At 38.6% G+C, this 23,572-nt stretch overlaps 1 protein-coding gene across 2 annotated transcripts; it reads right to left on the bottom strand.

Moving 5' to 3' along the window:
- Nucleotides 1-662: 662 nt before the first annotated feature.
- On the bottom strand, nt 663-20,830 carry LOC121437966 (monocarboxylate transporter 5-like). 2 transcript variants are annotated; one of them, XM_041638115.1, is made up of 9 exons: nt 20,693-20,830; nt 19,635-19,738; nt 14,703-14,835; nt 13,623-13,766; nt 13,330-13,491; nt 11,136-11,654; nt 9,382-9,593; nt 8,242-8,335; nt 663-908 (listed from the first exon to the last, which is right to left on the bottom strand). In XM_041638115.1, exons 2-9 carry the CDS (start codon nt 19,704-19,706, stop codon nt 757-759), a joined length of 1,488 nt encoding a protein of 495 aa, XP_041494049.1. In that variant the 5' UTR covers nt 19,707-19,738; nt 20,693-20,830; the 3' UTR covers nt 663-756. The 2 variants fall into 2 exon arrangements, with proteins under 2 accessions (XP_041494049.1, XP_041494050.1); XM_041638116.1 differs by lacking the exon at nt 20,693-20,830 and having other exon boundaries at nt 19,635-19,802.
- Nucleotides 20,831-23,572: the final 2,742 nt, after the last annotated feature.

Raw genomic sequence — 23,572 nt, 5'->3', positions numbered from 1 at the left:
TGGTATATGCCACCATTCCCTGCTTAGAAAACCCCTTTTTATCCTTTTAAAGACTACCCAAACAGCCAAGAGCTCATTATTCACAGGCAAGAACCATTCATTACTAATTAGCTATAAATGATCCACACCTTTTGAACAAACATAGTTCCTCTTAAAGCCTCCTTTTCAACTTCCATATGGAACTTACAGCTCTGAAGAATCATCTAGATGCTTTATATAAATATTTTAGATAATTAAATGTAGTGAAAAGATAATACTGTTTAGATGGGCAGTCATACCTTTCAAATGATTTTCAAATAAAGATTATTTTATCAAATTTTATTTCACTAGGAAGTTAAGAGACAAAATAATTGAAGATTACTTACAATCAATAAACAACGATACATTATTTTTGGAGGGATAAACCATTCTTGTCACTATGAAAGGCTTTATTCGGATTCTAGTCAACCAATTACAATATTAAAAAAAATAGTTTACCGTTGTCACATTTTGGTGACAGAATTACCATAGCACAAATGAAAGTTTGTATTTATTATAGATACATTATGATTTTCATTTAATAGGTCAGATAGCTGCTTCAACTGATTTGGTTTTTAGCCTGTTTGATTAAGTACCAACAATTGGACATTTCTAGCAGTGCTAATAAAGCAAGAAGGAATCTTAAAAATTATATGGCTTACTTTCTCATTTTTACAGAGATTTTTGTTCTGCGCTTTTGTTTCCAGTGGCTTGTTTGGATTTTCTTTCGTTAAGCTCTCACTTGATTGTAGTCCTTCGAAGGTCAGGCTGTTGGCTTTTCCATCTTTCAGCCAGTGGTACAAAGAAAAGGGAGCCTGAAGAGAGGAGATAGCAGGTGCCAGAGAAGTAGAAAGAGCCTGTGTATGTCTGTGTATAGTCATATATCCAGCCTGTAAGGAAGGAGTGGTTTCTGTTAGTGAAGTGAACTTTTCTGTTTGTGATTCTCAAGCAACTCTTAGACTTTGAAGAAAGAGGCCTCATCTTCCCAGTCTGTATTGTGAGCCACTGGATTTAATACAGCTTCTCACTTGTCTTACTTGAAACTGAATCACTTTCATCTAAGTAGAAACTTGCATCATTAAAAAAGTCATTGTGGACTCAGAAACATGTCTTAGGGTGGAGATTGGAGAAAATTAGCACCTCATTTTATGATACTCTTACAAGAAGACTATTGTTTTCTAACAAGAAAGTAATCAGAACTTTCTTTCCTTTACTGAGCTAATATTTGAGTATTTACCATGTTCCTGAAAACAGGCTATGCATCAAGAACAGTACTGAGCCAAATAAACATGGTCCCTGCACTAATAAAAGTTTACAGTTTAGTGGGAAAATAGATATTAACCATTTTAACTATGTATTTGGTAAGTTCTATGAAGGGAAGACTTGGGGGTTATGATATCACCTGAGAAGGAACTGTTTGATAAATGTGCTGAAGGAATTTTTCTAAAATCTAAATAGTCCATGTGAGAGCACACACATGTGTAGACATTGGATCAAGGTCCTGATGCATGGTAGGCCATTGAGCTGCATTCTTAACTGAATGCTCTTTAAGAATGTAAAAAGCCTGGCAGTCTTCTCATCAATGGCACATACTAGAACTTAAGTAAAACATCTTAAAAATAATAGCAAGAAGTGAACATTTAAATGTCCATATAAAAGTCTGTAATGTAATGGTGGTGGCACACTCCTTTAATCCCAGCACTCAGAGGGTAGAGCCAGGCAGATCTTTTTGAGTTCGAGGCCAGCCTGCTCTACAGAGTGACTTCCAGGATGAATGAATGAATGAATGAATGAATGAAATTTATGTCCTGGCAATGCTGAAGCATGCATGTGCAATCCATATATGGTAGTTCTTTTGAACTTGTCCATATTGGGTTTCATGAGGACTCTTCCTCATAAGGGTACCAGATCTCTTTACAGATGGTTGTGAGCTACCATGTGGTTGCTGGGAATTGAACTCAAGACCTTTGGAAGAGCAGGCCTCTTTACTGCTGAGCCATCTTTCCAGTCACAATCTTTGTGTTATATGCCTGTGTGGTTCTGGGTTAAGAGATGATAAACTGATGAAGAGAGAGGTAGGAATACTCAGTGCTTATGTGTTTTAGCTGTTCTGCCTGCCCCCGACTCATTTGGTTAATTGTTTTATTGCCTTTTCTTCATTCTCTTATTTTAGCTGTGACAGGGTTTGGGGTTTTTGTTATTTAATTCTGGGGATTGAACCCAAAGCTTCATGTACATACATGCTACCCCCCCAGTCCCTTTTGTTTTGATAATTTGTATTTCCTATTTTTAATGTAATGTATAAATGGAATATTTTATAGCCTTTTAAATTCAGCTAACTTTAAGGAGTTTATTGGTTCCTTACTTGATTCTCTCATTTAAATGTTTCTTGGGGGTAAGTTGAGGGAGTGGAGTAAGGTCAGCTCGGATGAGTCTTTGTATTCTCTGGATGTGACTGACCTCTGACTTTCTAAAAAAATAGGTGACTAACCTGAGCTATGGAATTTTCTAGGAAGGAGGGAGAAATGGAACAGCAACCCCTCCTCTTATGCATATATATGTGTTTACTGTGAATTTCTGAATGGGTATCAAATGTTAGCATTATAGGAAAAAACTAGGGGTTCTTGATAGTAAATAGTGCTAGTAACTATCAGGAGAGCAAAGGTGAAAATGGGTTCAAGAGAGTTGTTTATAACTTTGCTTTTCACACACCTTTTAAAGAGAATGTTATGTCTGAAACATTAAGGTATTAAAATATATTTATAATTGAGAAGGGGATCATTTGGCATATTTCAAGCTGGATGATGTTCTATTTATACTTGGTAATTGAGATACCAGTATCTTTAAAATTCTAGTTGAGATCCAGAGCCAAATATGTAACCCTTAATTTTTAATGATGGGACAAAGGTTCACTACTCCAAAAGATGTTTTAAGACCTATCAAACTTGAATTTTTAACTCACCTAAAAGCCACTTAAATATAAGCTTGTTTATTGTGACTAATAAGGATTGATCTTATCTAGGATACCTAATATCAGAAGTATTTTAACATATGTATAATAAGCTATCTTAGGCTTGGGACCCAAGTCTAAACAGAAAACTCACTTGTTTTGTGTATACTTTATATACATAGCCTGAAGATAATTTTTAAAATTTACTCATTTTATATATATGTATTTTACCTGCATTCATGTATGTATGTTTATGCACCATATATGTGCTTGGTGCTTTAGAGGACATTGGATCCCAAGGAAGTGAGTTATGGATGGTTGTGAGCTGCCATGTAGATGCTGGGAACTGAACCTTGGCCTTAACTGCTGAGCCATCTCTCCATCTCCCCTGAAGATAATTTTATATAATACTTTTACTATTTTTGTACATGAAATGAACTTATGGTAGGAAATTTTACCATTGTGACATCATGTCACTACCCTCAAATATTTATTGTTTTGAATTTAAAGATGTTTAACTAACACACTTTGTATGTGGTTTTATGAATTATTAAAAGGGAATATATTGTTCTAAGAGGTATTCATTACTATATCTTTCAGAATTTGATTGTCGAACTGAGTTAGGAATTCTATTAAGAGTTAGAAGCCAGCCTGGTCTACAAAGCAAGTTCCAGGAGAGCCAGAAACCCTGTCTCAAAAAACAACAAAAAACCTGCTAGGGGTTGCTAGATGGCTTAACAGGTAATAAAACGGTTCTTGCTACAAATCCCGATGGCCTGAATTCCATCTCTGGAACTTATGATGGAAGTAGAGAACTGACCCCACAGGTTGTCTTCTGTTCTCCACACATACAGTATGGCATGTGCATGAACACACACAAACTCACCCAGTGAGTGAGTGCTCAAAAAGAAAGAAAAAAACATCTGTTAGGCTGGCTGTTACGTTTCCACTTATCATCATGTTAGGATTTGAAATAGACCCTGGAAGCCCTTGATCACAGAATTCCTTGATGGTCCTTCAACTGTGAGGTTGAGAATTCTGAGACTGAACTTTTCTCTGTTGGGTAGGAGATATAGTGACAAACTTCAAAGGTGTATGGACATACTGATTTTATTTTATTTCATTTCTTTATGTTGACATGTGGATCTCACCAGGTAGCCCTGGATGGCCTAGACTTCTAGGCTGTGTAGACCAGGATAGCCTCAGACTTACAAAGATCTGTCTGCTTCTGCCTTTCAAGTACTGGAATTAAAGGTATGTGCCACCTTGCCTGGACAGGCCCTGATCCTTTTGCTTCTCGAGGACACTGGTTGGGTACTGCAGTTTTATCTCTTACTTTGGTTGTGTTGTAAAATATTTATGTGTTCTATATGTGTCATGATATGAATAAATCTTGGGAAACATGGGTTAGCAAATTCAAGCCTTGTAAGGTTGGAGCTCACTAAAGGCCCCAGGATAGAAACTTGCCGGAAGATTTATCAGGATACTTAAGCATTGGCTCTCTGTGCTCTGTTTTATTAGAGGATTAGCGTCTGGACACCCAGTCTTTGCAAGGGCAGAATGATAATTTTCTCCTCTTAAACCACAATAGAGCTATTTGGAATTTATTACTGATGTTTTCATAGATATTCATCAATCTTAAGAACCCTGAATCAGAGTAAAGCTGGGTGTGGGGTTGGTTTTGACATAAATTAACCACCTAATAATGAACAGTTTACTTATTTTCTTCAATGTTAGTGTATTCCTGTTTATTTATACAGACAGGGAACTTTGATGTTTTCTCACTTGTCTTCCACTTACCCCAGTCTTCACAGTGGATCTATAACAGACCAAAAGATTGAGCTATTTTGTTTTCTTCTAATAAACTTTTAGGCCTCAGAGAACTTCTCTGTTAATAGGCATGATGAAACTTTAAAGGTTAATTTGGTGGAGCAAGGATAGAAGTTTTGTTCGGTATTGTACTTGATGATAGACTGGAAGTAGGGATTAACCTATCCGTTCATGACATAGCTTATTTGTTAGAGGGGCAGAGACTTCCTTGGATGGATTGATTTTATATTTTATCCATTTTCTTTTCCTATAATACTCGGAGTTAGAAAAGATAACCAGTTACCCTGTTATTTCTAATTTACAAGGTTGAAATACCTGAGAGGGAACAGGATTAGAACTTTTTTTCAAGCAGGGCATGGTATACTTGCCTTTAATCTCTGCACTTGAAAGCTAGGAGAATCTGGAGTTCAAGGTTACTCTGTACTATATAGCAAGTTCTAAGCAGCCTATACTATACAGAGAGACCCTGTCTTAGAAAATCAAAAAGAGGGGCTGGAGAGATGGCTCAGTGGTTAAGAGCATTGCCTGCCCTTCCAAAGGTCCTGAGTTCAATTCCCAGCAACCACATGGACCACATGGTGGCTCACAACCATCTGTAATGAGGTCTGGTGCCCTCTTCTGGCCTGCAGGCATACAGACAGAACATTGTATACATAATAAATAAATAAATATTAAAAAAAAGAAAATAAAAAAGATTAATAAATATTTAAAAGTTTCCTTAGAGGGCCTTGAGAGAGTGAAGAGTCTTATGTACTGAGTTTCAGCAAGCTAAAGTTGCTTAGTGGTTACTGCGTGAATATAAGAAATCATCAAACTAAAAAGTTTAGGAGAGTTTTTAAGATATTTGTGCTTGATTTAAGTATTTATATGTATGTGCATAATGTATTTGTTTATTGGGAGTGGGGAATAGTGGGAGAAGGGAGGACCATACTCGGTTTTATTATTTTGTAGGTAGCTAATCAAGCCTTCTAATTTTAAATGAAATAGCATTTAATTTTGAGCTCATGTCGAATGTTTTATAGTCACGATTAGGAATCTTAGGTAATATGGTTAATGTCTGAGTTATGTTTGAGAATATGATTATACTTTTCAGCTTAAGTTGTCATCTGTAATATTGTATCATTTGTTTTTTAGCAAGGGTCTGCTAGAAATATAACAAAGTTTCAAATACTGTGTTTTCCCACAACTTTTCAAAGCTGCAGTCTTGGTGCTAAGGTGGAATCCTGGAGGCTCTCTATCAGCAAGACACTGACAGGTTTGGGTGTGCCTTGACTTCTATCCTACAGTTTGCTAACCACCCCCAGCCAGGGAACTGAGTGTGATTTGGGCCATATTCTTAAATAAAGTTGGATTTGTTACTAGTTACTGGAAAAGGATAGAAGGAATCTGGCTGTAGTGGGCAGGGGTAGTGTTCTGTGGAGGAGTTCAGGAGGATATGTTTTTGGCTTTTTGGCCTTCAAATTTTTGTCCTATGTTAAGGAATTGTGTTGCTGTTACATTTCTCATATTCATGATGATAAAGGTATATAAATGATTTTATTTCCCATGTGTTCTATTTATAGATTTTTTTAAATTGTGTATTTTTTTTTAAAAGGTTACATCGGTTCTATAAGCTTCCTATGTTTTTATCTTTGCTAGAATTATTAAAATGTTGTATAGAACTAATGTTTTTTTCTTTTTCATTCCCATACAGGAAGGAGAAGTTTATTGTTTATGTATTCACTGTTACCAATTTAAAACAAACATTTTGTCTGAGGATTCACTGTTTGCCAGATTCCTACTTAAACATGCATATATATACTCTTTTATAGGAATTTCAGCTTTTCATTTGATATTAGATATGGGTAAGTAAAAATGAGACTTCTACAGCTCTGAAGATTACCAGTAAACGTTTAGAGTTAACGGTGAACACAGTCATGTAATTTCCCACACCTCTTAATAGTCAGGTACTGTTCTGGATTTCAAGTACTAGTAATTGAACCTAAGGCTTCACACATGTTAAGCAAGTAGTCTATCACTGAGCTACCTCTCCATCCCAGAGAACTGAGTTACTTTGAAAACAATCATTGTAGTGTGTGGTTTTTGTTTTGTTTTGTTTTTTGGTTGCTGCTAAAGTCAGAACTTGGGAAGAGATCTAATGGTCTTTATAAATCCTCTTTATCATTTCATAGAGAAATGACTTAAAGAAACCAGACTTGCTTCCACGAAACTTCTCCTTTTAACAAGGTGTTTAGCCACATAACATCATTAGCAATGAGACATTCTTAGTTTAGTGTCTTATAATCTTGAGATACCAAGAGCAACTCTGAGACAAAAAAATCTATATGAGCTTTTAGCAATAGCCTGATTACTACCCGTTCTGCCCGTTCCCTAGGACTAGTGGATACAAGTATCTTTCAGGAGCTCTATGTTTATCTTTACATATAGTTCTAAGTATCCTAGACTTTGAGTAAGAAAAGGCTATAAACATTTTTTTCTGACTGATGGAAAACAAATATTTTATAATGCATTAGGTGTGCTCATGAAATAAAAGTTTCACAATAAAGTGATTCTGTTTTCTAATTTACTCTGTTGTAGTCTGTTCTTTTTCATTAAAAAAATAATAGAAGCTGAGAATGGTGGCACATGCCTGTAGTTCCTGCACTTAGGAGATGAAGGCAGGAGGGAGGATTAAGACTTCAAAGCAGCATCCTCTAGGTAGTGAGTTTAAAGTCAGCCTGGGCTGCATGAGACCCTGCCTGAAAAGTAAATAAACATAAAAAATAACGTACAAACTTAATATAAGTGGTTTTTGTTTTTTTAATGATAGAGCAGAATTACTGTTTCAGTTATGGTCTGAAAGTAGCAAAAGTGAGGGATGGCTCAGTTGGCAGATTATTTGTCTAGCATGGATGCCCTGAGTTTGATTCCATCCCTACCACTGCATACCCCAAGTAATTGATTCCACACTTGTAATCACAGGTGGGAACGGGAAGATCACAAAGTCCTTAAGGTTCCGTGGGTTCATGGGGAGTTTGAAGTCCACTTGGACAAATGAAACCTTGTCTCAAAAACAAAACAAACCATTTAAAAATAGCAAAGTAAATTTTAAGGTAAGTTCCTTTTTGTGGACACTGCAAATACTTGGCAATCAATAAGAGCAAATATATTGACCCTTTGGTCTGTGACAGTAACATTTAATCCTGTGCCCTAGGGATAATTTTTTTTGTGCAAGTAGTCAATGTTTTAATTAAACCAGCAAGCAGACAATATCATTTAGGTCAAACTGATTATTTCCAGTAAAGTAAAATAGCACATCTACAGAATTAACTCTCAGATTTTCCTGTATTGGTGATCAGGGTAGAGGGAAGTCAAACAGCATTTAAACCTGATTCTGTTGCCATTGGTCTTAGATTCCTATTTTCTTCTTTGAAATTTGCTTAAGAATATGACTTAGTTGTTACCTGCTATCGGTGGTCCAGAAAGGACAGCCATTCCAGCAAAGAAACTGGTATATCCCAAAAACTTGTGCACTCTAGAATTCTTAGACAGATCGACCTGCAATTAGAATTCAGTGTTAATCATTTTAAGGATGAACATCTCCGGTGTCTTATGTTTACAAAGGGGTGACAACGTTTTTGTTTTTTTGTTTGTTTGTTTGTTTATTTTTGTTTGTTTTTTTTTAAAATCTTAAACTAAATGGTTTGATTCCTGGGATGATTTGAATAACTTTTTGCTCCCAGTGCTAGGAAAGGGAACAAAAGTCAACTAGGGAACAGCACTTTGGCTAGGCAAAGTAGTGTTTTCAGTTTATTAGTGGGGTACGTTGGTGTTTGATTTATATAGTTCAGGAGAGTACCTCCCAAACCTTAGTGATTTTCCCATTAGGAAATAGTATTTTGGCAGTCTGCACTTACAGTAATAATTGGATCTACATACGACTGACTACCAGCCATAGGTTTATAAGAAATTTAGTAACACAACGAGCTGATTTCAACCTTCGGAAGCTGGAATTTTGCCTAAGCCTCATACACTGTTCTATAAAATAGTTCAGTTCCATTTGAATTCAGGATTTAAGTCAGTTTACAATAAAAACGAAGAACTTGTCAAAACAATGTCCTTAACATAGAAGCCACATTTGTTAGACTTACATGCTTGTGTTCTAGTAAGAATCAGACATCCCTGGAGCCTGGAGGGGAGGAGTGAACAGAAGACCATTGGAATCTTTCTGATCTCTGTTCCATTTCCAGTTCTATGCAGCTAATCCTCAGCTTCTTTTCCTCACATGGTAAGATAAATAATGACAGGATATAGCTAGCTTTAGAGTTTCTGAGGTCTCATGTAATTTTTGTTTTGTTTTCCGAGGCAGGGTTTCTCTGTAGCTTTGGAGCCTGTCCTGGCACTAGCTCTTGTAGACCAGGCTGACCTGGAACTCCCAGAGATCCGCCTGCCTCTGCCTTCCGAGTGCTGGGATTAAAGATGTCACCAACACCCGGCTTCATGTAACTTTAGTCATAAAAATACAAAATTTGAATTCTCTTTTGGGAAAACTGTTACTGAGCCTTGTATTGAGTGGTTTAACATCAGTGAATGAGTTTACTCACCAGTACTGGGAGTATCAGTGCCAGGTAGCCACCAGCAAAAATGGCAAAAAAGATGGTATAGGCCATAAGGAGTGGGAATGTGGTGGCTAAAGGAGCAAGCAGGTTAGTAACACCACATAGAATGAGGTAAAATTTATGGTATTGATACTTCTTGATCCAGTTTTGATCAGCAATCCATCCAGAAATAAGCTGACTGACTGTCTCAGTGATACCTGGAACAGTAAATACAAAGTCAGGCAATCTTTGTTTCCTCACACCCTTTGTAAAAATGTCAGTGTATAAGCACATCTTTCTCCAAGTAGTAGCACTCTGTTTTGAGGCCAGAATACATGAAGGAAAAATGATTTCATACTGAAATAGGATATATAAGTTACTTCCTCTTCTAAACACATTTAATAAAATAACAAAATGCTGCCTCCAGCAGAACATGAAACCATCAAATTCCCATATGTTTTCTCATTTTGTGTGGAATCCCTGCTTTAAAAAACAGACATGAGCTGAAGAGATCTTACAGCTTCTTAAAAGAACTTGCAAGTGAGGATATGAAACTTACGTGTCAAGAGGAGTCATGGTAAAACATGGGAGAAATTAAAATCTTATATTAAGAGACACTGGAACTTATATTTGTTTATGAAGCTTTGGAATTTAAGACTTCCAAAGGTTATTGTAGTTTGAAAATATGTAAGAAGTCTAAAAATGTCATTTGGGACATAGGTGGTAAGGTGTAATGAGCCACAGTTTTTCACTCAGCATTCTTACCATTTATCCTGTTACAGGACATAGCAGTTAAAATACCAAAAGAGAAGCATGAAGCCAGGTGTGGTAGCATGGGGAGGTAGGGCAGCTCTGTAAATTCAAGGCCAGCCTACTCTGCACAGTGTAACATCAGTTTTGACTGAAGTACATTGAAACTAGGTGTCCAGCTTTGTAAGGGCTTGGCTAGTAAGAAACCTGTTGAAAAGTTGAACTACTGAGAATTGCTGGGTTAGAGCAAACCAAGATTCGATCTTACCCCTTTTCATTTGTTTCAGACTCCTTGTTTTGTTAGGTGTCTACAACCTAAATGTACAACCTAAGCATTTGATCTTACAACATTTTGTAATTCCATAAAAATAATTGTATTTTTCTAATTTATGTTCTAATTTACTTTAAGTATGAACCTGTGGATTAGTGACTAATTCAAGGGTCATATTTATCTCACGATTATTTCAAGAAGAAATTACTTAACATCAAATACCAATAGTGTGGGCCTGGCACTACACTGAATTGCACTTATTACATCCCTAATACAGCTGTGAAAGAAAGCAGTGCCTTACACCTGTCCTATAGATAAGAAAGGAAATCCTGGCACAGAGGAGAACGTCTTGCCCAAGGTCACACAGCAAGGAAATCCAGGCAAGACCCTGACCCTTCAGAATCCATCTTTCCAGTTACCGTACTGTTTTCTAGCTGAGATTTCCTTCTTCCCAGACTAGTTGTTGACAGCACCAGCTTTCTGAAATTTTCTGCCCGAGAAGTAATTGGTATCTACTGTGTTAGACACCTGAAAATGAGTAAGGTGAGTTAGGCCCACTCAGATCCCCGATCGCAGTTGACAGATCTGCTTAGCCGCAGAGGACTTGCTTCCCTAGCCTTCCACAGCCCACTCGTGATTGCTCTTGCTATTTCCCTCCATTCTCTCCTTCAGTTTTAAAATAAAATTTTACCAAGCTATTTTTCCTTCTAGGTAGGAGGCTTGAAATAGATTTTCTTACCAGCTACAGATACAAGGTAGGAGGCATCCATTATGTCAATTCCAAGAGTTTTGGCTCTGGCTACTAGGTGAAAAGTAGGAATGAAATAGGCTAGTTGACTGAGGAGAAAAGACCAGGTAAATATATAGAAGAAAGGATTCCTAAAGAGAGAAATATCTAAAAGATTTTGTTTACATTTCCATGAAACAAACTTTTTTTGGTAACTTTTGTCATTGCTCATAAGTGACAGTCTGTTCCTGTGAGGTCCATTGTCGAACTCTTCACTTTGATGTTCTAAGACAGTTAAATTTTTAGTCAGTTGTTCAGATTTCTTCATAGATATGCTTTGGATACAAGACTCTTGTGTCTCATTGCAGTATGATGTTTCTGTCCTGTTTGATGCCTCGGATCCAGTTGCAGACAAACTGCTACCTTTGTTTTTGATACCAGAATTGTTCACTGTTTCGGTGCGGATGGGCCTTAAGAGCATGCTGGAAGGCACCAAATTCAATGCAATAGCTCCAAATAATATAAGAGCACCTAAGTGGAAGAGAAATTGAGAAGATAAGAATACTCTTCAGTTTGTGGTACTTTCTATTTATAGGCTCAGAAGAGACCAACAGACTTAGTCCAATAATTCTTGAAAGTACTACTTTGCTTCCCATGTTTACTTAAAAATCCATTTTATTTATGTCTGTCTGTCTCTGTCTCTCTCTCTCTCTCTCTCTCTCTCTCTCTCTCTGTGTGTGTGTGTGTGTGTGTGTGTGTGTGTGTGTGTGTGCATGTGTGTGGCCCACTGAAGCCAGAAGAGAATTAGATCCCCTGGAGCTGAAATTCCAGGCAGTTGTGAGATGTCAGATTGGTCATCCGGAAGAATAAATAGCAAAATGCCTTTAACTGCTGAGCCATCTCCTTCCCTGCTTCCATAATTTAACTGAAAGCATTTAAATCTATTAACAGTATACATGCTACAAAAAATGAAATACTTTGGAGATAGAAAACCAGGAAGTTGGACCAAGAAGTCATGAAAAGAAGGGGGGAGGGGTTGAAGGTGGGTTGATAATCTGAATGACTCAAAATTACAATACATTCTTAATGGTTATTTTAAATATATTGCAGTGACTGGATTTTGGTGTAGGAAATACAGAATTAACCAGTGGGAATCATGGGGGAAACATTAGGAAAAGAAACAGTCTTTCAGTCTGATATTTTTTTAAACACTTTTGAAAGAAGACATGCTAGTCTTGCCCTAGATACTGAGTGCTTGATTGGTTTTGGTGTGTCCTGAACAAGTTATGACGTGTTTTTGGAGAGAACAAGTTATGTAGGCTTTCTTAAAGGTTTGTCAGCTGAAGATTACCATTCACCCTGAGATTACTGAGTAAGTGCTCTACATAGGAAAGAGTCAATACAACAATATAAAGACAGAAATAGACATGAACATTTTAAAGAAAATACTTCAGAAGTGGTTTTGTGAAAAATTCTAGTATACACACACACACACACATATATGATTGTCCAATCGGAGCCTAATCTTTTTACAAATACTTTCTTCATATAATCTATTTTAGTGAAGGGTTAGAGGAAAAGGAGAAGAGCATTGTTTTTCTGAGGGCCTTCCAGTTGGCTCTCAGGCATTGAATTCCAGAGAGTTCTGAGTGAGCTAGCAAAGTCTCCAGGCCATGGAAGATCTATCTTTCTTTCTCTCTCGCTCTCTTTCTTCTTTCTTTTGTTTTTTGAAACAGAGTTTCTCTGTAACTTTGTAGCTTGTCCTGGTACTAGCTCTGGTAGATCATGTTGACTTTGAACTCACAGAGATCAGCCAGCTTCTGCCTCCCAAGTGCTGGAATTAGAGGCCTGCACCACCTCCCAGCCGTTTTCTTTCATGCTTTTTAAGGAAGGAGATGTTCTTCCATTCAGTATCATCCTTATTTCCCCTCTCATTATCAGTGCTAGGGATTAAACCCAGAACCTTGTGTGTAAATACTATAGCAACATCTGCAAGTGTTTTCACTTTGTGTGGTATGGTACCTCATTTCCTTAATCCCAGCATTGCCACAAGTTTGGGGCCAGTCTTGTCTACTTAGCAAGATCTGGACTCGCCAGGGAGCAAGGAAGCAGAATTTATTGGTCTCAAAGCTTCACTCATCATCAAAGGGAAGGGGGAAACATTAACCTTTTGGTGTTGATAGTTTAGAAACTTAGACTAACTCACCTGTCCAGTCATAAAGATCTATCAGGAATTTTGTGAAGGGTGCCAGCAGAAACGTCAGTCCCATTCCAGAACGGGCAATCGCTGTAGAAAGACCCAATCGTTTTTTGAAATATTTGGTAATTACCACAGCAGCTACTTGGTACAAGAAAGCAGACCCCAATCCTAAAAGAAAAACAAGTTTGAAATTACTTTCTTATTAGGTTATTAGTTACCAGATCACATAATCTATTTAGGAGCCTTGGGCAGTAGAAAGGTTTCTTGTTCATCTTTGATAGTCTCTTCACAGTACTCACCAGGTAACAGTCCCATAGTCACACAAAGAAAGGGAATGCTTGTGGCCCAACTGCTGACCAGATAGCCACCAGAAACAAGGAAAGTCCCAAGAATGGAGGTAGGTTTTTCTCCAAGTATGTCACAAATAATAGCAGCCAGGGGACCTTAAGAGAAGAGAGAGTGCTACGTTAACGTGTAGTGATACTTTTTAACAAATAAAGCTTGCCTGAAGATCAGAGTACAGAGCTAAGCCACTAGAAACCAGGGAGTGGTGGCTCACACCTTTAATCCCAGCACTAGAAAGGTGGAGATGGGAGTGATGATTGGGCAGAGAGGAATATAAGGCGGGAGATGACAGGAACTCATTTCAGTCTGAGTTTAGTGAAGACAGATGCAGTCAGGAGATGCAGTCTGAGGACAGAATTGCCCCTTCAGTCTGAGCATTGGTAGAGATAAAAGAACTCTAGTGGCTGCTGGCTCTGCTTCTCTGATCTTCAGCATTAACCCCTATATCTGACTTTGGGATTTTATTATTACTACCAGTTAGAATTCGTGCTACATTAATGTTCTCTGGCACTCCTTAGTCCTTATGTGTGATTTGAATCAATGTGAAGAAGACAGTATAACTGCTTTAAAGTATTGTATATTCAATAAAATTTTATTTACACTAATGGCAAAGTTGAATCACTAATCTCCATATTATCATATTACTGAATTAGAACTAGAAGAGAAATTGGTTTAATGTTTGTTTTTAATATGATCACATAATTAAAACTGAATGGTTTCATTTTCAGGTTGAGGACTTGGCTCACTGGACTGAAAGCCTTACCAGACTAGAAAGAAACAAGGGACGAAAAATTCCATTCATGAATCAAATAGTTGGATTTTTAATTCCTGTTTAACCCTAATTTTCCCAACTTAATTGCCAGATTAAGTAGAGCTTAAACACTGGCGTCTCTTTCAGTATTACATACTGATATTAATGCATATTAATAAGTAAAGTTGAATGTAACAGTACTTCAACCTTAAAGGAATGATGGTGTTGTCAAGACCTTTGTGGTCGTTCTCTGTAGGAAGCAAGCTTGTTGCCAGTTTCATACCTGCAGAGAAACGGAGTGCTGACATGATGGATCCAATCCAACCAATTTGCTCTGAAGTGCCTTCAAACTCTTCTTGAAAGACCACAAAGAATATTGCAAATGTCTTGGTCATTGCCATCACAAACACATTTACCTAAACCAAAGCATATCAGTCCTTGTTAGGTAGAAAGCAGGCTAGTGCTATTACCAGAGGTTCTATTGCTCCAGCGTTTCAATACTTACCTATTTTTCTTATTGGTGCTTTCTGGTTACGTAATGGGGGTGAGAAGCAGTTCATTCCTCTTTAAAGTGGTGGGACATGGCCATGAAAATATAGACTTGAAATCCCCATTTCAAGTCTGAAAAGGATGTGTGTCACCATTGTTTTATAGATGAGAAGTTAAGAGAGAAAACAAATGGGCAATGATGGTCCAGACACTGAGGCTTGTATCCTAGACTGACACCAGATTCACCACTACTCTTGTTTTCTTGTTGTATAGCAGTCCAGGAGGTTGCTTGTTCCAGATGCCTTTGGTGGGGACTTTCTGTTTGGATAGATACTACCCTTCCTCGAATCCTAAAGAATCATGACCAACACCCACCTTACTTGAATCAACATTTCCAATCTTATTTCACAATAGTATCTCTTATCTGAAGGCAAGAGACTGAGAGTTGGCAATGGTTAGAAGGCTTTCAAAGTTCAGGAAGGAGTCCTAAACAGTTTTCTCATTCTGATTTGAAAGTACAAAACAAAACTTGGGGCTAGAAAGATGGCTTAGTGTTTAAGAGCACTTGTTGCACTTCCAGAGGACCCAGGTTCAGTCTCCAGCACCCACAATCTGGCAGTCTATTATAACTTTCCTCCAAATAAAAAACTAGCAAATTGTGTAAATGTCAAAATAGAGTGTACTTCTTCTGAGCAAGGACCACCAATGTGAAATGTCATTTTGTAAGCTTTTTTCCTGTGTGTGTGAGCTATGTGGTGATGATGTCCACAGAATGCTTACCTGGTTTGTGTGTGTGTGTGTGTGTGGTTTTTTTTTTTTTTGAGAAAGAGTCTATGTATGTAGTCTTGACTGTCCTAGAACTGTGTAGGCATGGTTGACCTTGAACTCACAAAGGTCCTCCTGTCTCTGCCTCCCAAATACTAGGATTAAATACATGTGCCACCGTAACCGGCTTACCTCTGTTTTTAATCATCTGAATATGGCTTGCTCTTGGTCTCCAGTAAGAACGTTTCTTTATTTAGATTGTTTCTTATTCCTTCTAACTCTAGCATTGGGGCATGACCCCAGACTGTGTTATGTATTCACTGAGTCTCAGGAAAGGAAAGGTGGAACTCCTGCATTTCCCCAGCCAGCACTTTTAACTTCATAATTCATTTCTATTGGGACTCAAAAAAATACTAAAGACTTATCCCAATGTCTGTATTTTCCCTTCATTAAGCAAGCAGACTCCTATATCAGTCTTGATCCTGTGTCTTGGATCAAGTTTGGTAGGTGTTGGTCCTGCTTCAGTCTTCATCGGCCTTTGTAATTGTCTCACTTCCAAATCAAGCAAAAACCTAGGAATGGTCCAACCCCTAATTTCCAACTTAAAAGCAGTTTTTTGTTGTTTTGGTTTTGGTTTTTTGAGATAGTTTTTCTTTTTTTCTCTGTGTAGCCTTGGCTGTCCTTGAACGCTCTGTAGACCTGGCTGGCCTCAAATGCAGAGATCCACCTGCCTGTGCGTCCCAAGTGCTGAAATTAAAGGCAAGGGCAAATACCAACTGGCAAAAACAGTTATATTAGACCCATAAGAATACTAAGTGGTTCTTACTCGTTTGTGTGTTTTAGATCAGCCTTGACTCATTTTGAAATCACTGCCAGTTGTTAGGGTCACTTTTAATTAATAACAGTTTCTTACTATCCCAGGCCCTCCTGTAGTAATAGCCTAGCTTGTCCTGACCTTCACAAACAAGTTTCTTCATAGTCTGTTGATTCTATTTATCGCAGTAGCCCACTGAAAACTGAAGTTCAGTAGCTTAGTGCTCTTCATCTAAGAGCTCTGGCCAAGGTTATCAGAGAGTTGTTTATTGCTAAGCCAGATTGTTCCCATCTCTATTGTGTGATCTCAGCAGTGCCCATGCATCATTTTTCTCTGATAATTTCTAGACATCTGCCTACTTCTATGCTTTTTCCCCATCTCTGAATGATTCCATTCATCCCGCATTGAGTCCCCCCAAGATTTGTCCTATTCCTCTTTTCTCTGGTGGTTTTAAACAGTGTCTCTTGGAGACACAGGTTGCTCTACTTCAGATGCATATAGACTATATCAAGCTTGTTCGTGGTTATAAGCCCCTTGGACTCTGTTCAAGATTAAGCCATTCCAACTGTTCAGAGTGTTTTTTCCTGTTCCTCCTAACTTGAGTGAATGGCATTCATCACTCACCGAAGTGCTTCAGCTAACAGCTCTGGACTCTTTATATTCTTTGCTGTGCAGGTTCCTCTCTGCATCTTAGCCTGCCCTCTTGATATGCTCAGATCTGTATTTTAGTAATTCCTGGTGTTTTCCTTAAATTTGGGGCCTTATTTGTTTTCTTGCCTATGCTGCAGCTTGTCCAATAGATACCCTGTGTCTAGATACAATCCTCACTAGTCCATTCAGTAATGGACTAATCACCACAGATGTAACTCTAAAATACTTTCCTGATTAACTTGCCTCACTTAAACTTCATATCCTCAGAACAACCAAAATCTGTTATTTTTCTGAGATTATCTCACTGTGCTGCCCAGGCTAGCCATGGTCCTCCTGCCACTGCCTCCCAAGTGCTGAGATTACAGGTGTGCACCACCACATCTGTCCCTTAACGTGTTTTCTATAGCCTCTCTGCACCTCTGACTTCCTCTACCCTCTTGTTTACTTACAAATGTGTCTGTTTATCAGATTATTCATCCCCCACAAGCAGGTATTTAATGAATGGCTACTGTGTTTCTGGCTGTATAATTCAGAGAAGGCATATAATATGTCTGGTAAGACATACTAAACACAGAAACAGTTATATATAAAGTCTGGTAAGTTGCAATGTAACCTTCCTATGCCTTTGTAGGGGAGCTTACAAAGTACACAGAGAATTTTTTTCACTATTTCAGGAGTTTAAGTGTTATGGGAAAGTAGTCTTGGTAATTCATTCAGAAATAAACGCAGTGGCCTGTAAGGATGCACATTATCACTGTGAGCAGTGAGTTGGCCCGAGTTCATTGTTAACAGTTTGCTATATCTTTTGTGCTTCAATAAGCATCATCATATTACCCAAACAAGATGTTATTAACCTGATTGTGAGGTGCCTTTTCTTAGCCGTAACTAATCAAATAACTTGCTAGCCATTGAGAAAAATGTAGAAAAAAGTGGGAGAACCAGACTACCCAACAATACCAGCACCATAAACCATGCTTTGAGAGGAGGCCTAACCAGGCAGGGATCTGAGACTTAAGGCATCTTTAGTTTCCCTGTTAGTAATGTTTCTATGTAAGGGGAGGAGAAATGCTAGTCTTTGGTAATGAAGCCAGAATTCAGCAACGTGTGCTTTATTGTTTTATAATACACAAACCTTAGCTGAGGATCTCTGCCTTCTTTTTTTTTTTTTTTTTTTACCATTAGGGAGGGGTAATGCATTATGTTTTCTCACCTCCAATTTCATACAGATGTTACTCACCGGTACATTGGGCTCCCATTGTGTGGGCTGTTTGTTGTAAATCTAAGCGGGGGAGGAATGTCAAGAAAGAGGTGTTTTTGTGAGTGTGTCTCAAAGTTGATAGAATGATCTAGGGATGCACGGGTTGAGGCACAGCTGTGGATGGGATCCATCAGTGTTTGGAATGATCTAGGGATGCGCAGGTTGAGGCACAGCTGTGGATGGGATCCATCAGTGTTTGGCACGCTGACAATGCACATCACCACTTTCTCACATAGCAAACCCAACAGTTCTTGGAGATGAGGGTAAGGAGTCTTAGCTTTACAATACGTGTCAGATATACAATGTTTATTCTAGTTTAAGTTATTGGGGGGGGGAATGTGGGCAGCAGGTGGAATGTTCCCAATCCCTATCAATGAAGGAAGCTGTCTCAGTTGACCTTCTATTTCTGACTAAATACTTGAGAAGAAAAGGGTTTATTTTAGCTTACAGTTTATAAATTACCATGAAGCCGGGCAGGAACTGAAGCAGAAGCTCTGGAGGAATACTGCTTTTCCCAGCTTGCTCAGTTTGCTTTCCTAAACAACACAGGACCACCTGTCCAGGGGTGGCAGTGAATGGGACTCTTCCCACATCAATCATTAATCAAGAAAATTTCCCCCACAGACTTGCCTCCAAGTCATTCTGATGGAAGCAATTCCTCAGCTGCCGTTCCTTCTTCCCAGATGTGTAGGTTTGTGTCAGGTAGACAAAAACCAGCACAAAGACTACTGTTAGAATTACTGTGGACATGTTAGGCTGAGTGGGCACTTAATTTTGAGATAAGGTCTTGCCAGGTGTGATTGCCTGGCCTTGATCTCTCAGCAATCATTTTGATTTGGTCTCTTTGAATGCTGGAATTTTAAGTATGATAGTCTCCCACTGGCAGGACTGATAACGTTCTAGAAATGCCCAGTGATGGCCCTAGTGTAGTAAGAAATGCCGTGTCCCCAAATCCCAATTGCCATGCTGCCAGGGCAGAACTGCCAATCAAGCCTGGAGCATTCTCTGATTGAGAGATCATAGACAGAGGAGAGGACTGGGTAAGAATATAAGAATGTTTCTACTTTCAAGAGAAGCAGCTCAGCTGGGTTTAGCTGGGTTGGCCTTTGATCTTCGTAGTTTGGGGAAAGTTCCTGGCTGCCTGTTTACTCAAATCTCATTATTTCTTAAGTGATATCTGTTAGGCTTCAAGCTTTTCTCCAGACAGTTTAGCAGCTTGAAAGGGGAGAGAAACTTACCAGAAAAAAATGCAGCACGATCATCCATCCCCATCCTCCATCCGGGGTTTTAGCCTTTTCTCCCCTGTGCATTGTGGTGCTTCCTTTATGTTCCAGACAGATCACTGTGGCAGATTCAAAACAGTTGCTTCAGTAGCCAAGGAAGTGATCTAAACTTACGTGGGTCTCTCTCTTCTCTCCCCCCCCCTTCTTTCTTTCTTTAGTTGTTTTTAAGATCTGGTCATGCTTTGTAGATCTGGCTAGCCTAGAACTCATGGCAGTCCTGCCTTCTCCTGAAAGCTGGGATTGTAGGTGAATGTGGTTAAACTTTCAAATTTTATTTTTTTTTCTCCATGGTATAAAAGCAGTTGTTCTGGGATTATAAGGGCTACTCATGTTCAAAATCTCCACCACCTATAGGCAATTCTTGAGGAAGCCATATATTGCCCTTCCAGTTCTGCAGACCAGTCCTTGACTTTAAAGGAAAATAAATGGGAGTGATACCTTGGGTTTACCAGCCCCTTTATATGGCATTAGGTATTTTAAAGAACTAGATACCCCAACAAAGTACATTATCTCTTTCTTAACTGGATACTAGATCAGGAAAAAAAATTGGGAAGCCCACTTGGGAAATATGAATGAACTGAAATAGAGGGTACTGTAGAGAGGTTAAATATTCTGGGTGTTATAGTGAATTTAGGAATAATCTGTGGGAGACTAGTCTCCACCTTAGGAGAGAGATGCTAGGAATTCAAGATTAGAATGTCATAGTGTGCTACCTTCAAACAGAGTTGAGTAAGTAAATACCTATATATTGAGAAAGAGTGAGAGGAGAATGTATGTGTTTTGAGCAATGGGTGTTATCCCTATTTCCCATGGTTAAAGCAGGCTGGGGTGTGTATGTGTGTGTGTGTAACATGTTAGACGATTAGGCTGGACAGAAAGATAACCAAGGGTGTGTGCGCGTGTTGTGCGTGTGTGTGAGACATCCATTAAATGATTAGGCTAGACAGAGCGATTCCAGTTATTCCAAGGCCCCTGAGAAAACCAACCCAACACCCAGTTCATTTTTACCTTACCTTTAAGGATGTGTTCTTCAAATGAATCCTCTTTAGACAAGAAAATTGTGGAGGAAAAAAAAGTTACTTTTCCTAAAATGTTACTTTTTTTTTCTAAGGTTTTTCATTCCGCTGCTTGGTGAAAACAAGCAGGCTTTTGTGTAGTCTTAACAGAGCAGAGTGGTTCAGGCACTCCTGCCGGTGGACTTTACTTCCTGAGGGAGGAGGAAAGGCGGTGTAACTTGAGATCAACTCAGGCCAGCCTTCCAGCCAGCCCACAAAGTAGACGTTTTCCATCACTGGTCAGAAGTGGTTGGAGTAAGCCAAGGAGAAAATCCTCCTAGTGACATCTCAAGCCTGCTGGGGGCGGGAGAGGGGGAGGGGAGAGAAGAACTGACACAGGGAACCCTCCAGATTTTTGAAACACTTGTCCAAAGTTCCTCAGGAAGTCTCAAGACCAGTTTATAAGAGAAACAATTCTTCCAGAACTGGGAGAGTCTTTTCTTTTGTTTTGTTTTTTTTTATTGGGCCACAAATGGCAATGTTAGAGCTGAAGATGTTGCCCTCTGGTAAAGTGCATGCTTAACTGGGGCACCTGGGTTTTGTCCCTAGTAACAAACACACAAAATTCTTCAGTAAATTCGGTCTGCTGTGTGCTCTTTTGTGCTCATTAACTAAATAGTATGATTACTAATTTGGGGTTTCAGGTACCATTTTAATTGCTGTTTTGAACCTAATTACTTTAATTTCAAATGTTTCCCATGAAAAAATGTATACTTATAGTAATTTTAATGAAACTTTTTCTCATTGCATTTTGGAATAAAAAAGATTAAGACTGAGTCCTAGAAAATTATTCCAATAATTCAACATTCCAGTCCAATTTCCTTCCTTTGCTCCAGCTTCCACATTAAAGAAAACAAAAATCAACAAGCAAGTGCCTTTGATCTCCCTGCACCAACATTCCAGATTTTAAACCAATGTGTGTTTTAAGCCAAAGTGTGAGTTGTTTGATCTTGAAATCTGTACTTTTTGCTTGTTTGTGTGCTTGCTTTTTAAACAAGGGGCTTCTCATCCTCTTAAAGTCCAGCTCCAATACTTTTTGATTTAAAATGCATGCAGTAGGATAGCTTAGTTTGGGAGGATGCTCAGCAAATCCATGGGAAAGATGGTGCATCTATGTGGTGTTGGTGGAAAAAAAAAATAAACATTCAGAAGGCAAAACTCAGAGGAAGAGGAATACTTTTCAGAGAGATCTGTGATAATTATGTACCCTAGTAAATGTTTTTAGTGACCATTCATGAACTGTTTTCAAGGTCTTTTAAAGCAAAGCTCTGATTTAGTCACAAGAGATGAAGTTGGGTTTGGTGCTGACAGCTCTGTCTGGAGCCCTGGGACTAGACTGAGATGGAGTGCAGCAGCCATCTTTAGGTTCAGAGGACTGAGTCCTCAGAGATGAACCCCTTCAGACACACATTTGTATAACCACCTTAATAGAGACTGTTGACCCCTTCAGACACACCTTTATATAACCACCTTAATAGAGACTGCTGAGGGATAGTGGAATAGTGGGTGATGCTGTTTGCTTAGAATCTCAACTTTACATTTTAAGACTTGAAATTCTGAGCAAATTAACCTCTTAGAATTTGTTTCTGAAACTATAAAATGTGGTTAATGCTGTTTTTGCAAGATTGTGGTTAAGGGTTAAGGATACTTCTTACTGTTGTTCACGGCAACTCACACTTAGAATCTCACATGCTGAACCAAAGAGCCCTGTTGTGAATTTGAACAAATCTGGGTTAAAGTCAGACCCTGACCCCCAACCAAAAAAAGAAAAGCCAAACAAAAACTCATGAGTCATTCTTGTTAATCAGAAGAAAGAATTGTTAAGGTATCTGGGATATTAGTTAACATTTCGACACCCATCCCCATGGAGTAAAGTTGTAAGTCTGTAAGCATATGATTAGTTTCTCAGCTTTTAACCTTTTAACTCTTGGCCCTCAAGCTCTTTGGCAAGAATTTACTGTAATTCCTTACTACTGTTCTACTGTCAGACCACTTGTGAGTAGGACTCAGTTTAGTACAACATTACCAGGTTAAGAAAGTTATCCAACCAAACCTTTTTTTGTCTTTGTTTAGTCCTTACCTGTAAAATTTTGGCTCACAAAGCCAGACGCAGTGGCACATGCCATTGCTCACAACACTCAGGAAGTAGAGGCAGGCAGGTATCTTGAGTTCCAGGCCAACCTGGTCTACAGAGCGAATCCCAGGACAACCAGGGCTATGCAGAGAAACCCTATCTTGAAAACAATATTATTATTATTATTATTATTATTATTATTATTATTATTATAAGCTTACAGTGTTGGCCTCCGACTGACTGGCGTTTGGGGAGTTAAGGTTTCAGGAGCCTTCCTTCCTACCATTTCATAAATCATGAGTGGATCACTGTTCCCATAGAGAACAAACAATCAGACTTAGGCTTCGCTCACTTCTGGGAACCTGGAAGTTTAGCAAATGCTCCTGTGATTGGCCTCCTCTGGGCACTGACTGAAGATGTTTCATAAGCGTCATCATAACTCAGTGCTGCAGAAGGTGAGTAATTCTATGTGGCCTGATTGAAGGAGAATCTTGAATGTGCCTTGTATTTTCTTCCAGACACCATTTCCTTTTGTTAATTCTCCTTTTACTATAATAAACATGACCACAGGGAAATATTGAATCATTTGAGCCCTAGTGAATCATCAGAACTAAGTGTCTTAGTTAAGGTTTCTATTGCTGCAATGAAACACCATGACCAAGTTTATTTGGCTTACACTTCCATATCACTGTTTATCATCAAAGGAAGTCAGGACAGGAACTCAAACAGGGCAGGAACGTGGAGGCAGGAACTGATGCAAAAGC

Source organism: Microtus oregoni, unplaced genomic scaffold, assembly GCF_018167655.1.
Source record: "Microtus oregoni isolate MIOR12 unplaced genomic scaffold, Mior012 000054F_ref0000373, whole genome shotgun sequence".
Lineage (NCBI taxonomy): Eukaryota > Metazoa > Chordata > Mammalia > Rodentia > Cricetidae > Microtus > Microtus oregoni.
This window is presented reverse-complemented; position numbering and strand designations above follow the sequence as displayed.